The following is a 16223-nucleotide window of genomic DNA, read 5'->3' as shown; positions in this document are numbered from 1 at the left end:
GCCAGAAGCTGGTCCATCCTTGCTGCCTGACACAGTCGCTGCAGGGAAGAAACATCTGCACAGCATATGTTTCAAGGGACCTGGTGTATATGGCATACTGTTCTTAATGTGTTTGCTCCCCTTCTTGGCGCTAGGTGTTTTAAGCAAGGTCACCTCTCCGAGAAAGGTTGTTTCCCCAGGTAGGGATTTTCCCCTGAAGTTAGGGAGGGAATAAAACCCCTTAACTAAATGCCAGGCAGGTAGTTAATCACTTTAACTATGGACAATCACGCTTAAGCTACATAATCTTTACTCCCTGGAATGTCGATAAGAAATGCCCTAACCTTTGGAATAGAAATTGATAGGATTAAAATCAACTGGTATAAATACAGATGTAACAAGACAATAAAAGACAGAACCTGGCTGGAGATCCTGGATAGAACCAGGCGAGAGAACCCATCCATGCTGGTCAACTGAATGCTGCCTCTGTGTCATTCCTTCTTCACTGACTCTGTCCACACCTTTGGGAACCCCTGGACCTGCTAGGGCTGGGCCCCAACAGAAGAGTGGTGAGGATTGACTGAAACTGGAGTGGTCATTCCACGTGCACATGAATTTAGTGAGTTACACAGGATACAGGGCAGACAAAATAGTACAAGAATTGTGTTAAATGAAAAAGAGGTTCAGACTTGGTAAGAACATACTTTTTTGGAAAGGATTATGGGAGGATGAAACGGATTATTCCAATAGGCCCGGGGGACTTGCATAAAGTCTGCACTCCCCCCAAGGTTAGGCAGAAGAGATTTTCTACAGAGGGAAGGGTTAGCAAGATTAGGAACAAGCCAGTATAGGAAGGTGAGGCGAGAACATGATTTGATTGGATAGCAGATCAGAAAATATTTTAGCCTGAGGTCTTCCAATTCTCTGGAGGGAGCCTCATGAAGGTGGAGTGTGGGTCAAGGTTCCAGAACCTGGGGGCATGGAGAAAATGCAACCTTTGGCTGACAAGCCTATATTCTGATTGATTAGTGGGGACTAGCAGTTCAACTAATCATCTGTGAATTAAAGAGTGGGAATTGGGAGGACCTGTGTCATAGGTCAACAGTTCACCCTTGAGGCCTAAGGCTCTGGGGGAGAGGTGGCTCCCTGCTGTGAGCCACTTCTGGAATACAGCGGAGGGGTGGGGATTTCTCTAACCTTCGCATTGTTCTAGGATCTCAAGTCTCAGATAAAAGTCAATATTGTCAGGTACAGTCAATGATATCATTTAAATCTTGCTGAACCTGAGCAAGATTAACTGTAAAGAAGTGAACACATCGGAGCGGCCAGAGCGGGACGGCGGCCGTTTTGGAGTCGCTGCTGCGAGAGGAGGTGTCGGTCGCAGCCCGCCGTGCGTTGGATCGCGCGCAGCGCCCCGAGTTCCCTCCGCTGGGCTCAGTGCCCCCCCCCCCCGGCGGTGCAGGCAGGATGAGGCCTTCACGCAGGATCAACCCAACCCCGGTGAGCGAGGAGCGGGCACTCTCCAAGCCCAAGACCTGCTTCACCTCCCCCCCATCAACTGTGTCCCCAGTGCCCAGCCCTCAGTCCTGCACTCGAGCCCTTGGGGCCTGGGCCGGCCGCAGGGTGCAGAAGTCTGCAAGAGGAGCGGGAGATGCTTGGGAAGGAGCGCTCTATGCAGCTGCAGCAGTCACCTGCTCCCACCTGTCCCACCCCAGAATCGGGGTCTTCCCTGCCCACCCGGACAGGAAACCTCACAGCTGAACCTGCTGACCCTGCCAACGTGTCTTCCCGCCAGCGCCGGGAGCTGGTGGCCCTTGTCTACTTGTCATGCATTGCAGAAAACCTGGTGCCAAATCTCTTCTTGGAGCTTTTCTTCGTCCTTCAGCTCCTTACTGCCCGGAGGATGGTGGCTGCTAAGGACAGTGACCTTGAACCCAATCCAGGAGTCCTAGACTCCCTGGAAAGCCCACTATTCCACAGTGTGCATGATTGTGTGTTCTTTGCAGTGCAGGTTTTGGAACATCAGTTTCAAGTTCTTCCCTACCTGGACAAAGGGACCTTGAAGCTGTTGGCTGAGAATGAGCGGCTGCGATGCTTCTCACCAGCTCTGCAGGGCTGCCTTTGAGCTGCCTATGAGGGCAGTGTTGCCAAGGTCTCTTTGGTGATGCCACCCTCTGTTCAAGCTGTCTCCGTTCAGCCAGAAACTGACAATCGTGCCAACTTCTCCAGTGGCCGAGCCTTTCATACTTTTAAAAAACAGGGATGTGTTTTATGGGTGCTTCGAGAGTGGGAAGATCGCCATGAGGAGCCTGGCTGGGATTTTGAGAAGGGCTTGGGCAGCAGGATCAGAGCCATGATGGGTCAGCTCTCTGCAGCCTGCAGCCACAGTCATTTTGTTCGGCTATTCCAAAAACAACTTCTCCAGATGTGTCAGAGTCCTGGTGGTGCTGGGGGCACTGTCTTGGGTGAGGCTCCAGATGCGTTAAATATGCTTGGAGCTGACAAGTTGGGACGGTTGCGGCGCCTACAGGAACGGCTTGCAGCCCCTCAGAGCAGTTGTGGGCCCTGCCCACCGCCCTCCTTCCCGGACTGTCAGGGATTCTTCAGGGACTTCATCCTGAGTGCCAGCAGCTTCCAGTTTAATCAGCATCTCATGGATAGTCTGAGTTTGAAGATTCGGGAGCTCAACAGCTTTGTCCTGCCTCATCCTGAGCCTGGTGATGAAGATGGAGAGTCAGATGTGGACTGGCAGGGTGGACGGAGGCAGTTTGCTGTGGTGCTGCTCAGCCTGAGGCTTCTGGCTAAATTCCTGGGTTTTGTGGCTTTCCTGCCATACCGGGGGCCTGAACCACCTCCGACCCGTGAGCTCCAGGACTCCGTTCTGGCCCTGAGAAGCCAGGTGCCCCCAGTCCTGGGTGCATGATCTCTGCTACAGCAGGGGCCACGGGCGCACCGAGCGGTGCTCACAGTGCCCTGGCTGGCGGAGTTCCTCTCTCTGGCTGACCACACTGTTCCCATGCTGGACTATTACCGCAGCATCTTCACTCCTGCTGCACCTACACCGGAGCTTGGTTTTGTCTAAGGACGGTGAAGGGGAGATGTGCTTCCTGAACAAGCTGTTGCTGCTTGCTGTCCTTGGCTGGCTTTTCCAGATTCCCACAGTCCCTGAGGACCTGTTCTTTGTGGAGGAGGGGCAGGTGGATGTCTTTGAGGTGGATACAAACACTTCAGAGCATGGTTTGGATGGCGTGCCTGTGGTGGACCAGCACCTGCTCTACACTTGCTGTCCGTATATTGGAGAGCTCCGCAAACCGCTCCCTTCGTGGGTATCAGGCAGCAGTGGGCGGAGTGGGGGCTTCGTAAGGAAAATCACCCCCAGCCCCACCACCAGCCTGGGAGCCCAGCCCCTCCGGACCGCCCAGGGGCTGCAGGCACAGTTGGCCCAAGCCTTTTTCCACAACCAGCCACCCTCCCTGCACAGGACTGTGGAGTTTGTGGCAGAGAGAATTGGCTCTAACTGTGTCAAACATATCAAGGCCACGCTGGTGGCAGATCTGGTGCGCCAGGCTGAGTCGCTTCTTCAAGAGCAGCTGGTGACACAGAGACAGGAACGGGGAGGTCCAGGCCAGCTGTTGGAGATCTTGTGTTCCCAGCTGTGCCCCCATGGGGCCCAGGCATTGACCCAGGGGCGGGAGTTCTGCCAAAAGAAGAGCCCCGGTGCCGTGCGGGCACTGCCCCTGAGGAGACTCCTGCAGCAGTTCTGAGCAGCGCAGAGAACATTGCTGTGGGGCTTGCAACAGAGAAAGCCTGTACTTGGTTGTCAGCCAACATCACAGCACTGATCAGGAGAGAGGTGAAAGCGGCAGTGAGTCACATGCTTCCAGCCCAGGGTCCAGAACCGGCTGTCCGGGGCGATCGGAGGGGCTGCTCCCGTGCCTGTGAGCACCATGCTCCCCTCCCCTCCCACCTCATCTCGGAAATCAAAGATGTACTCTCTGTGGCCGTGGGGCCCCGAGACCCTGAGGAAGGAGTGTCCCCAGAGCATCTGGAGCAGCTCCTAGGCCCGCTGGGTCAAACACTGCGGTGCCGCCAGTTCCTATGCCCACCTGCCGAGCAGCATCTGGCAAAGTGCTCTGTGGAGTTAGCGTCTCTCCTTGTTGCAGACCAAATTCCTGTCCTAGGGCCCCCAACACAACACCGGCTGGAGAGACAGCAGGCTCGAAGGCTCCTCCACATGCTGCTTTCCCTGTGGAAGGATGACTTTCAGGTGCCTGTTCCGCTGCAGCTCTTGCTGAGCCCAAGAAACGTGGGGCTTCTGGCAGACACTCGGCCAAGTTCTTACTCCGGGAGCTGGTAGAGAAAGGTCTGATGGGACGGAAAGAGATAGAGGCCTGCCTGGACAGCCTCCATGAGGCCCAGTGGCCAGAGGACTTTGCTGAAGAATTAGCAACACTGTTCAATCTGTTTCTGGCTGAGCCCCAGGTGCCAGAACCCCAGCTAAGAGCTTGTGAGCTGGCACAGCCAAACTGGGGGACCATGTTGGCCCAGAGCTAGGACTGAGAAGTGGCCCTGCCTTGAAGTCTCACCAGAGCCCTGGCACCCCACCTGACTGCCTCAGGAGGAGACCCCAACGCCCAGTGCCATCCCAAAGTGCCCAATGCTGACTGACCCCTGCTGGTGCAGGAGGAGCTGAATCTGAAATTAGGCTTCCTACTTACATGTGAAGTAAGTATGTGGCTGCCTGGCTGCTCGCCACCCTGAGTCCTTGAAGAAGGAGCAGGGAACCCTCACCTGAGGGTTCAGGATTACGGGGTAAAAGCCTAGAGACTCCAGCCCTGGAGCAGAAGAGTTGGCATTTATTACTTGGATACTAAATGAAATTATGTGTGTGGGCTTGAGCCCCACTTGCTGCTATCCCAGCATCTCTAAATCTGGTTTGGGAAATCATGACAGAGGCAAATGACGTTGTTTAACTTGTGAGTAAAGTTAAAACATGAATCTTGGGAGTCTACATTGTCTTACCACTAGGAGCTGGACTGCCATCTCCTTAAAATGCACAATAGATGAGGTGGGGCGTTCCCAACAGAAACCCAGCCCTACCCCCCCCCCCCCCCCCCGCACCTCCCTGCCTTCAGTCCTGTGCAGGTAACTCTTGACCCTAACTCCAGGAGCCAAGGGTGGGGGCAGAACACTAGAGCTTTTTAAAAATAAACTCTTCTTTACCAAGGGAAAAAAAAAAGAATTGAATACACTTGGTTTTACTTTAATTTGAAATGAAATTTAACTGAACAGTTATCAATAAAAAGGCAAGTTGGATGCCATGGGAATGTACTCTCCAGGTAGTTTCTGGATCCAGTTATGACTGATCCTTTGATGAGCTTGGGCAACAGGTTGTTAATTGAAAAACAAAATCGAGTCCTTTGCTTTAAATAAGTGGATTTCTGTGATGGACTTTTCCCTATAAACATTCTCTCCAGATTCGAGAAGTGATTGATATTTTAAGTTCTACATAAAATATAACTCTACACAATGATAGATATTAACTTAATACAGTATTATTGACTCTACTCACCATGCTGTATATTAGATCCCACAACTTATTTGGCTTATAACTGGAAGTCTGTACCCTTTCACCAACATTTCCCCATTTCTCCCACCCCTTCAGCCCCTGGTTTGGCTTTTTTTGGATTCCAGATATGTGATATCATACAGTATTTGTCTTTCTCTGTCTGACTTATATCACGTAGCACAATGCCCTCCAAGCCCAACCATACTGTCAAAAGTGGCATGTGCCCTGACTGCGATTGTAACCAAGGACCTCTTGGTGCATGGGTCGACGCCCAACCACTGACCCGCACTGGCCGGGCAGGAATACCAATTTTGTCTGATGACAGCCAATTCTAAAGCCAATATTTTAATTTGTTTTCTCTTTTATAGTTAGGAGTTTAGATCAAACTAGATAATACAAGCTTTTAGAAATTATCTGTAGTAAAATAATATCCAGATTATTTTCTGGATTTTTAGTGTCATAAAAAATTTTGTTACTGATCAAAATAAAAGATGCCCAGGAATTATTTAAGTACAAATAAATGTACATTTGATTTTTCCTAATGTACTAGTCTATTGGAATCCTTCCGTCTTTTTAAATGTTTTAATGCAGGCTGGCTTTTGTCAATATATTTTATAATATAATGAATGCTCGATAATGAAATTCTTAGTTTATTAGTGGTATCTCTAAAGCTATATCACAAATAATGATATTTAAAAAGGGAAGATTATATCCCTAGCAGGTTTGGCTCAGTGTATAGAGCAGTGATGGTGAACCTATGACACGCGTGTCAAAGGTGACACGCGAACTCATTTTTTTTTGGTTGATTTTTCTTTGTTAAATGGCATTTAAATATATAAAATAAATATCAAAAATATGTCTTTGTTTTACTATGGTTGCAAATATCAAAAAATTTCTATATGTGACACGGCACCAGAGTTAAGTTAGGGTTTTTCAAAATGCTGACACGCCGAGCTCAAAAGGTTCGCCATCACTGGATAGAGCATTTGCCTGTGGACTGAAGGGTCCCAGGTTCGATTTCTGCCAAGGGCACATGCCTGGGTTGTGGGCTCGATCCCCAGTAAGGGACATGCAGGAGGCAGCTGATCAATGATTCTCTCTCATCATTGATGTCTCTCCCTCTCCCCCTCTCTCTTCCTCTCTGAAATCAATAAAGATATATTAAAAAGGGAAGATTATATACAGCTATAAACCACTTTCTTTTTTAATTTTATCTTTTTTTTAATTGATTTTTTACAGAGAGAAAGGGAGATAGTTAGAAACATCGATGAGAGAGAAACATCGATCAGCTGCCTCCTGCACATCTCCTACTGGGGATGTGCCCGCAACCCAGGTACATGCCCTTGACTGGAATCGAACCTGGGACCTCTCAGTCCGCAGGCCGACGCTCTATCCACTGAGCCAAACCGGTTTCGGCTAAACCACTTTCTTAACATAGTGGCAAGGTTTTCAAAAACATTGAGGTAAAAAAGCTGATTTTCTGTACTCTGACATCTATACAGTTGCCTAATGTATCAATAAATAATACTTGAAAAACTTAACCAGTTAAGTCTGATTCATTTTTAAACTACAAATATGGTGATTATAGTAGTGATGTTTTTGTTTTTGTTCCTAAAGATAACAAACATGCTTTTGGGTTGGGAAGAAACTGAGGATGGAGAACAGATGGGATTTTTGGCAAAGAGCAGGCAAGTCTGACGGCAGGAATTGGTTAATGCTCTAGCATACGGTGCTGATAACACCTCAATCAAAGAAGTGCCACCAGGATTTTCCAGTCAGAAGACAACCATTTTTTCTAAACGTCAAGAGTAGGTTCATTATAGCCTCTTATGGGGCCAAAGAGCCAATTTAGGATTCACTTTTGACAGATGGTTGTTGGTTTTTCAATGAATGCATGTTCATGCCAGGGAATATTGCTAATGTGAAATGGTACTATTTATATGATACTATATCACCATCTGAACAGCACATGCAGAATTTATTCATCATCCACAACATTTATTGAACTCAAATGTTGAGTACTTTTAATATGTACATGAGAAAGCCTTTGTTTTCAAAGCTAGTTATGCTGCAAGTCAGCAACGGGCTTCTCACACTTTCATTTTATACTCTCTCCCACAGCGTAAAAGCCAAAATCATCTTTACAATGGCCTAACAGACCCTGCACAACTTCCCTTATATGTCTGACCTCTTGGCCTGTTTTCTCTCCTTATGTGGATGAAATGTAAAATTCCAGGGTAACAAGTGGTCCTTTCCACTGTGTTCAGTACCTACTGCATACCCAGAACACTGGAGTGGATATAAAAGATTCTTCCATCATGGAGTTCCCAATAGTTTCGGAAATAAGACTAAATAATACACATAACAATATGAGAATCAATTATGTGGTGTAAATTTTAAATATCAAAGAACAGGAAAGTTTGGAGTTCAGAAAAGGCACGAAGACGACTAGCTTCTGGCATCCAGTTATCATCGTAACAATAATAGACTGAAGGCCCTCGGTCTCTCTCTCTCTCACCAGTTTCTCCTGAGCGCCAGGTGGGATTTTTCAATGCTCCAGATTAAGCAAGGGTAAGGCATTTCCTATTCCTGAGGTCGACTAGTGGCGTCACCACCTATCCTTCAAATCCAGCCACAACTTGGGAGTCACTCTTAATTCCTCCACCCTGACTGCCTCCTCACCCCACTGTACCTTATTAATCTGGCATTCCAGTATCGTGGCTTCTGCCAGTATTATCTCTATTCTGGATTTTACAATACCTTCTAAACATGTCACTAACTCTAAGTTTTTGGGTTTTTTTTTTTTTACCCCAGCTACTGCTACCACATCCATTTTTCACGAGTGATCTTTATAAAGTTCAAGTCAAATCACTTGCATCACTCACTGTTGTCCTCAGAATACAATCCTTTGCATGACACCAATCGTCTTGTTATACACCTTTCCCAGGTATTCTGGGTGCTTGCAGGTCCGACAGAAGGGAGTGGAGTGCTCTTCCTATCACCAAATCTAACAAGTCCCATTAGGGCCAGTATTAACCAAGGGGGTCTGAACAAAGAGAGTGGAGTGGGGCCTGGGGAAGGGACTTTCAAAATGGGGTTCTAGATACAAAACCAAGGCTGGGGTTTTAGGGTCTCAGACAGGATCCACTCTAGCTCTGAGTTAGAGGGGCCATGGGGAGTGCAAGTAGAAACTGAACTATGGCTAGTTGTTTTTAGTTTTCTATTGCTGTGACTAGAAACTTAGCAGTTTCAAACAACCCATATTACCTCACAGTTTCTTTTTTCTTTAATAAATGTATTTTTATAGATTTCAGAGAAGAAGGGAGAGGGAGAGAGAAACATAAATGATGAGAATCATTGATCAGCTGCCTCCTGCACACTCCCTACTGGGTATCAAGCCTGCAACCCGGGCACGTGCCCTTGACTGGAATCAAACCCAGGACCCTTGTCCCCAGGCCATCGCTCTGTCCACTGAGCAAAACCAGCTAGGGCATTACCTCACCGTTTCTGATGGTTAGGAGTCCATCCATGCTTAGCTGGGAACTCTGCTCAGGGTCCCTCAGGCTGCCGTCAATGCAGCTGGGCTGTGTGCTCACCTGGAGCTTGGGGTCCTCTTCCAAACTCATTCAGCTTGTTAGCAAAACCCAGTTCCTTGCAGTTGTAGAACGAAGGCCCTCAGCTACTAGAAACTGCCCATCTCCACTGGCAGTTCACAGTAAGGAGCTTCTTCAAGGTCAACGGAAGAGCAGCTCTCTTGCTTCAAGGCTCTCGCTTAGAGAAGGCCTGGCGTCTGCCTCCTCTCTATCTCTTTGATCCTGTGGATCCTCCATTTTATCATCTTTTCCTCCGATACTAGCTATAAAAACTTTTACATTATGAAAAGGGAATTTTTCTTTTTTGATAACTTGTTGGTAACTGCTATCCATTAATTATTTACTAGGTACTATTACTATCCCTGCTTCACAAATTAGAAATGAGAACTTCCTTAGTTCCCAAGCAGTATTAGTTAAATAGATCTGCAATTCAAGACAGCTGGGGAGGGGACAGTTGGGTAGCCTGTGTCCTGCTCAGAGTGAATAAAAAAGCAGCAGCAGGAGCAGCAGCTGGAGACAGGAGGTGACCTTCTTTGTAGAGGTGGATATGTGGGTGATGTCAACCTGGGGTGTCCTCTGAAATGTGAGGAAATCTCACTGGTGCCTGCCCTTTAAACAAGATCTCCAGAACAGAGACAATGAGAGCACATCTAGGGTGAGGCTCTTGTTAAAGTGGAGAACCTATGAATGCTACACTGGAATGCAAGAGGGATTATGAATAAAACTTGATGCATTTTTCTATGGCCTATACGGAAATGTGCATCGTATTTGTAGAGTGCAGGAATTAGAAGCAATAGCAACTTCATTACTGGCAGAACAATTCAGAAAGATCCTAATAGGAACAAATGGTAAACCCCAGCTTACAAAGTGAAATTCAATAGTAATAAATATAAGGTTCTGCCTTTGGACCTGACTTTCAAAAAAATTTTTTGTAAAAACATGTAACATTGTTTAGTTTCTTTTTAAAAAAATATATTTTATTGATTTTTTACAGAGAGGAAGGGAGAGGGATAGTTAGAAACATCGATCAGCTGCCTCCTGCATACACCCTACTGGGGATGTGCCCGCAACCAAGGTACATGCCCTTGACCGAAATCGAACCCGGGACCCTTCAGTCCGCAGGCCGAGGCTCTATCTACTGAGCCAAACCGGTTAGGGCTGTTTAGTTTCTTTTTGTTGTTGTTGTTAATCCTCACCTAAGGATACTTTTCCATTGATTTTTTGAGAGAAAGGGAGGGAGGTGGAGAGACAGAGACATTTATGTGAGAGCGATGCATCGATTGGCTGTCTTCCCACACACGGCCAGGGGTCAAGTCTGCAACTGAGGTACGTTTCCTTGACCAGAATCAAACCTGGAATTCTTCAGTCTGTGGGTCGATACTCTATCCACTGAGCCAAAACAGCTAGGGCTACCTTATTTTTCTTTAGTTTTTTTTTTTTTAATTTTTTAAAATATATTTTATTGATTTCTTACAGAGAGAAAGGGAGAGAGAGAGAGAGAGAGCTAGAAACATCGATGAGAGAGAAACATTGATCAGCCGCCTCCTGCACACCCCCCACTGGGGATGTGCGCAACCCAGGTACATGCCCTTGACCGGAATCGAACCCGGGACCCTTCAGTCCGCAGGCCGACGCTCTATCCACTGAGCCAAACCAGTTTCGGCTAGTTTGTTTTTGAACAAGGAAATTAATTGAAAAAAGCTCATTTAAAAAAAGATCCTTCTAGGCCTGGCCGGGTGGCTCAGCAGGTTGGAGCATTATCCTCCTGTGCATCGAAAGGTTGTGGGTTAATTCCCTGGTGAGGGTACATGCCTAGGTTGCAGGTTCGACCTCCAATCGGGGTATGTGCAGGAGGCAACTGATCCATGTTTCTCTCATATTGACGTTTCGCTCTCCCTTTCCCTCTCAAAAAAATTAATAAGGTTCTAAAGCCTTGCTTTGGAGGAACACAATTGTTTTGTTTAGATTTAAAGGAAGGTCAGGTCATGAAAAATATTTCTAGACTTAATTTTCATGCAAAATAAAATTGGCTTTATTGAATTCAGGGGAATGGGGCTGGGGAGCCTAATTTTATAGCTCGGATTTCTTCCCTTAGTGGCCATTCATGAGCTTCTCATACTTGATCCTGAAATTAAATTGAGGGCCAAATGAGCAGCTTAGATGGACCACGTGAAATCCAATGGGAGATCAGAACTTTCCTTAGGTGTTTTGTTTATTTGAAAAGGTAATTATAGTAGCAGGATCATTTTTGCCAGCCCTTTCCTAACAATTCTATGGAAATGTTCAGGAATAGCTTTATTGTTCTTGAACATAAAACCCAAGGATTCCCTTTTCTCCACATCCTCACCAACACTCAGGAAAAGGCAGGGGAGGTGGGTGGGAAGAGATCAACCAATGAACACTTGTATGCATACACAGACAATAGGGTGTTGAAGGCCTGGGGTGGGGGTGAGGGTGGGCTAGAAGTCAATGGGGTGGGAGATACGTAATACTTTCAACAATAAAGATTAAAACAAAACAAAACAAAAACAAAAACAAACCCCAAGGAGATTCTACTGAGGTGTTTTCCCTAAGCTCTGTTTAGAAAGTTTCTCAGATGCTTGGATGTTGTTGGGACTGTGTATTTTTGGAGACCATAAACTTATTTTGTAACTTCACAAAGAGAATGCATACTAGAAAGAAGATAGCATTCTCTTAAGAGTTTTCCAAAACTGAGTAACGATGCTTACTATCCACAGGGCTTCAAGTTTTACAGAGGTAAAGAAACGTGCCAACCTTTCCTGAGCCTAACCGTTTGAACTGGCTGCCTATATAATCTATATTGCCTTTTAAAAGAAAAGTGATCTTTTTCCCTTTGTACATCATCAACTACGTGTATTTATGCTTTTGATGAAACATGAAATTATTTTAATTTTGATTTCAGTATCTCTTTTTTAAGAAATCTATATACCTTAAACCAAAATGATAAGCTAATAAGAATTTCAAAAGAATGGAAAAAAATATCCTTCCAAGTAGATTGGATTGATCACCAATTTCAAACTAACTGAAAAATATTTCATACTCCACTGGCTTCCTTTAAAGTAAAATACAACACTTTCTCCATACCCAGAAATAGATTTTCTCAGTGGTCAAAGAAAATAATTGTATATCTTTCTCTTTGTGACAATTCTTCTCACCCTGAATTTCATAAAATCACACAACTTTAAATAGCATTAGTTTATTACCTAGTCACTGTGGTTACTTAAAACAATCTAGATATATACAAAAATTTGGAATGTTTTATAAATGTTGATTGACAAAAATATTACATAGCTGCTAATGGTATTTTTTTTAAACAGCAAATTAATGCTTAAAAGTTTAGTTCAATTTATAGCAATATTTGTGTTTAAATTTTTTAAAAGTATATAAACATTTAATTCTAAAGAGGTCAGAAAAAATTTTTAAAATAAATACATAGGGAATTTTAGAATTTCATGGATTCTGATAAACTAATGATTCTTTAATGAATGAGAAAAACAACTTTAGTTTTATGGGTACAATTCTGTACTGAGTAAATTACCCTTGACACATAATTTTTAATGGTTTAAAATTTTAGGGTAGTCAATTTTAAACACTGTTACTAAAAATAAAGTTTTGATGGTTTGTTACATGATACTTATTAAAATAAAGTCTGTTATGGGTGTAGGCCTTGACTGTAAATCACTCACCTTTAAAACAACTAAAAATGTCCTTTCTATGTCCTCAAAAGATTTGAATTATTATTCTCTTTTTTTTTTAAGTATATTTTATTGATTTTCTACAGAGAGGAAGGGAGAGAGATAGTTAGGAACATCGATGAGAGAGAAACATCGATCAGCTGCCTCCTGCATATCTCCCACTGGGGATGTGCCCGCAACCCAGGTACATGCCCTTGACCGGAATCGAACCCGGGACCCTTCAGTCCGCAGGCCGACGCTCTATCCACTGAGCCAAACCGGTTTCGGCTTGAATTATTAATCTTTTAAATTTTGAAACTTTATCATTACCAAAACAAAAATTCGAATGAAGAGTCCTTGTTATTTCATTTCAATTTTCCAATATTTTAGAAGAAAACTTTAGTTATTATTTTAAGTGCAAAACTTTTTGCTATTAGTTTTTAACATTATATCATGTATCATGTTACTCCTCTTGGTAACAAAATTTCCTTATTCAACTTTGTGTTACAAGAACATTTAAAAAATATTTTAAATTAACTAGAGTAGAAAAAATACTAGTGCATATAATACCTGTTGCATTTGTAACATTTCAATATAAAAGCAGACAATTAAGTTTAGATCATTGATAAATCAATTGTTCTTTGTGGCTTACTTCCTTTTCTAAAATTATAGTTTGTATATCTAATTCGAGGTAAAGTAGTTGAAAATGTAATAATTATATCTCTTTTATGTATTCCTATTAAAAGCAGAAAATGACTGAAAAATTGATTTAAATCAATAAAACTGATGTGAAATACAATGTAAAATTACATATATTGAAATTACATTGTAAAATTACAATGCTAAAATAGTTTAAAATCAACTATGAATAAAGGGAACACCAAGGCTTATCTTAAAGAATCTGTTTGTCATTCTTTTTTTAGAGATTACAACACACATACAATAAATGAATTTTATCAAAATACAGCACATTTCTTCTACTATATCCATAAAAATCAATTCCTATGTAAATAGTACTGAAAATCAACAAAAATGAGTTAAAATTTACAAAGAGTTGTTAAAGGGTTCCAATCAACATTATTAAAACTATACAGTACAATAACCAATTGATAACATCTTGAAAGAAGTGCAATATTTGAGTTCACATCTTTTGAAAAGTTACTCTGACTAGCAAGAGCAATGAGTCTAACTCACTTTTGCAAAATAATGTCGATTGCTGTTTTTGCTAGTCCTATGAAAGTCTTAATTAAAACAAGGTTGAAGAACAAAGAATAACATATTAAAAATTCCAAAATTATATTTCTTAGTAATTAAAAATGAATTGCAATAACTGAATATTGCTCTAATGAAAGGCTCTAGATCAGCCTTGAATAAAAACAGTTATTGGTCTTCTATGGCACTTTTTTATGGTCCAAATATCCATGCATTCATTCTTACCATTGAATGCTATTCAATTTTTATTTGATTACATACAGAAAAATAAAACAAAATTTTGTTTGGATAAACAAATTAATAAACCTCTACCCACAATTTCTTACACTAATGACAACAAAGGCAGTTGGTGGTAAAACACTATTACACTGACACACTTAGAAACCCTTTAAAGACTCTGAAGTGTCGAGTTCACATTTAAGGTTACCTGTAGGAACAGCCCTTTATCTGAACACCTTTACACACTGGTAGGCCCCAAGGACCCATCCCTTTGCTCTACAACCCTCCACAGCAACGCTCTATCACTGTGCCAGTTTCACAAACTTGCTTTGGTTTCCTAGCTCCATGCGTACTGTTTCCTTTTACTTTACCAAGGCAATGTATGTGGGGCCAAACAAAAGCAAGAGGCTTTCCTAAATCTTCTTACATTTTGTGTCATAGCAACACAATCTTAAAACTGGCCATTTTAGTTTCCTTTGCTGCTTAAAATAAAAATTATAAATTAAGATTAAAATGGAGTATTAATTATAAAACAAATCGCAAATATCATTTGCAAAAAAAAAAAAAAGAAAACAAGGGATTTCCATATCACAGAAAAAGCATGGACGTACATCTACAGTAGAGTTTAAAATTTCCTGTGACTAAAAAATGGAAAATTGAATCACCAGTAGGAAATTTATGTAGTCAATGTCTATGACAAGTATAGATCCTGTAGAGCTCATAAAATGCAATCATCGTCTTCTTTATTTCTTTAAAAAGACATTACATTTTTTATTGCATTATTCTATTAATAAAAACACATGGACAGAAAGCTGTTTTTTCATTCTTTGCTTTCAGATTTTTACAGGAATTAACTTAATCAGGCCTTGGAAAGTGAACCCACCAGCACCACCTTCACCTGCTCACTCTTTGATTCAATATGCACATAGCAAAAGCCAACACTTCAAATCTCTTGCCCACATTAAAAAAAAAAAAAAGTTTCAGCAGAAAAACATTAATAATCAGTTGAATAAAAATAAGGGCATAAAAGCTATGAGACAGCTAGCTCTGCCATCTGTCTCTGGGCTACAATCAAGGCTAACAAGAGCCTTGCAGAGTTCAGTCTGTATATGAAATCCAAAAATAAACCTACAATCTATACAAAAACAACATACGTTTGTTTTTGTAGCCTTGATTACTATGTCTTTAAAAAAACCTAACAGGAAGTTTTATATGGTTTGAATTCAACAGTCTTCCCTATATACTGTACAGTGGTTCTTCCCCTCTAGCCACAAGTTTCATTATTTCATTAATGTACAAATTTGAACATACTTTTTTTGAGTTCTTCTTTATATATAAAAATAGTCAAAATATTAATTTCCCCTGCAAATATCTTCCAATAAATCTTGCTGTCTTCCCCCCCTTTTTGTCCACAGTTCTTATGAGGAAACCTCTCGTACAATGATGAGTTCTACTGTGTTCTGGAAAGTTTTTAGCAAGGACACTGCTTGTCCATGTTCAATATTAATGAAACTGTAGCCATTAGCCTAGAAGAAAGAAGAAAAATACTTTTTAAAAAACCAAACATTTCATAGTAATTTATTTGCAGAAAATAAGAATGATTTTGGCAATTGAAAACAACATTGAGACTCCTGAGCACTAAAATAGAATCTCTGAAGGTGGGATCCAGGAACCTATATTTTCAGATGACTCCTACATAATAGCCAATGCCAGGAATATTTGTCAAAGACACAGTGCCGTCAGTGTTGTGTGTATGCACTACCATGCGATTAAAGTCACCAAGTTGCAGGGGTAACAGATCAAGAACACTACACTTCCTATAATTTAGGCTAAATGTTTACTGAGGTCTTACTGTGTGCCAGACACACAGTTCTAAGTGCTTCCATGAATTAACTACTTTAATTCTCCTAACACAACAAAGATTCTTTCATCACCTTATTTTAGAGAAGTTACCAT

General features: G+C 42.6%; 1 protein-coding gene and 1 pseudogene across 2 annotated transcripts in view; one reads left to right on the top strand and one right to left on the bottom strand.

The window, feature by feature from the left end:
• Positions 1 to 707: 707 nt before the first annotated feature.
• On the top strand, positions 708 to 4533 carry LOC308518132 (codanin-1-like; annotated as a pseudogene). The gene is made up of 2 exons: positions 708 to 767; positions 1309 to 4533. The product of its transcript is annotated as a codanin-1-like (transcript).
• Positions 4534 to 13732: 9199 nt separating this feature from the next.
• Positions 13733 to 16223, bottom strand: part of ERBIN (erbb2 interacting protein) — a 121782-nt gene continuing 119291 nt past the window's right edge. The window contains exon 27 of the mRNA XM_081090001.1: positions 13733 to 15793. Within this exon, the coding sequence (XP_080946127.1) occupies positions 15686 to 15793 (108 nt within the window). The 3' untranslated portion in view covers positions 13733 to 15685. The remainder of the gene's footprint in view (positions 15794 to 16223) is intronic.

This window comes from Myotis nattereri (assembly GCF_964212035.1).
Source record: "Myotis nattereri genome assembly, chromosome: 4".
NCBI lineage: Eukaryota > Metazoa > Chordata > Mammalia > Chiroptera > Vespertilionidae > Myotis > Myotis nattereri.
Note: the sequence above shows the minus strand (reverse complement) of the source record. Positions and strands in the feature narration are given on the sequence as shown.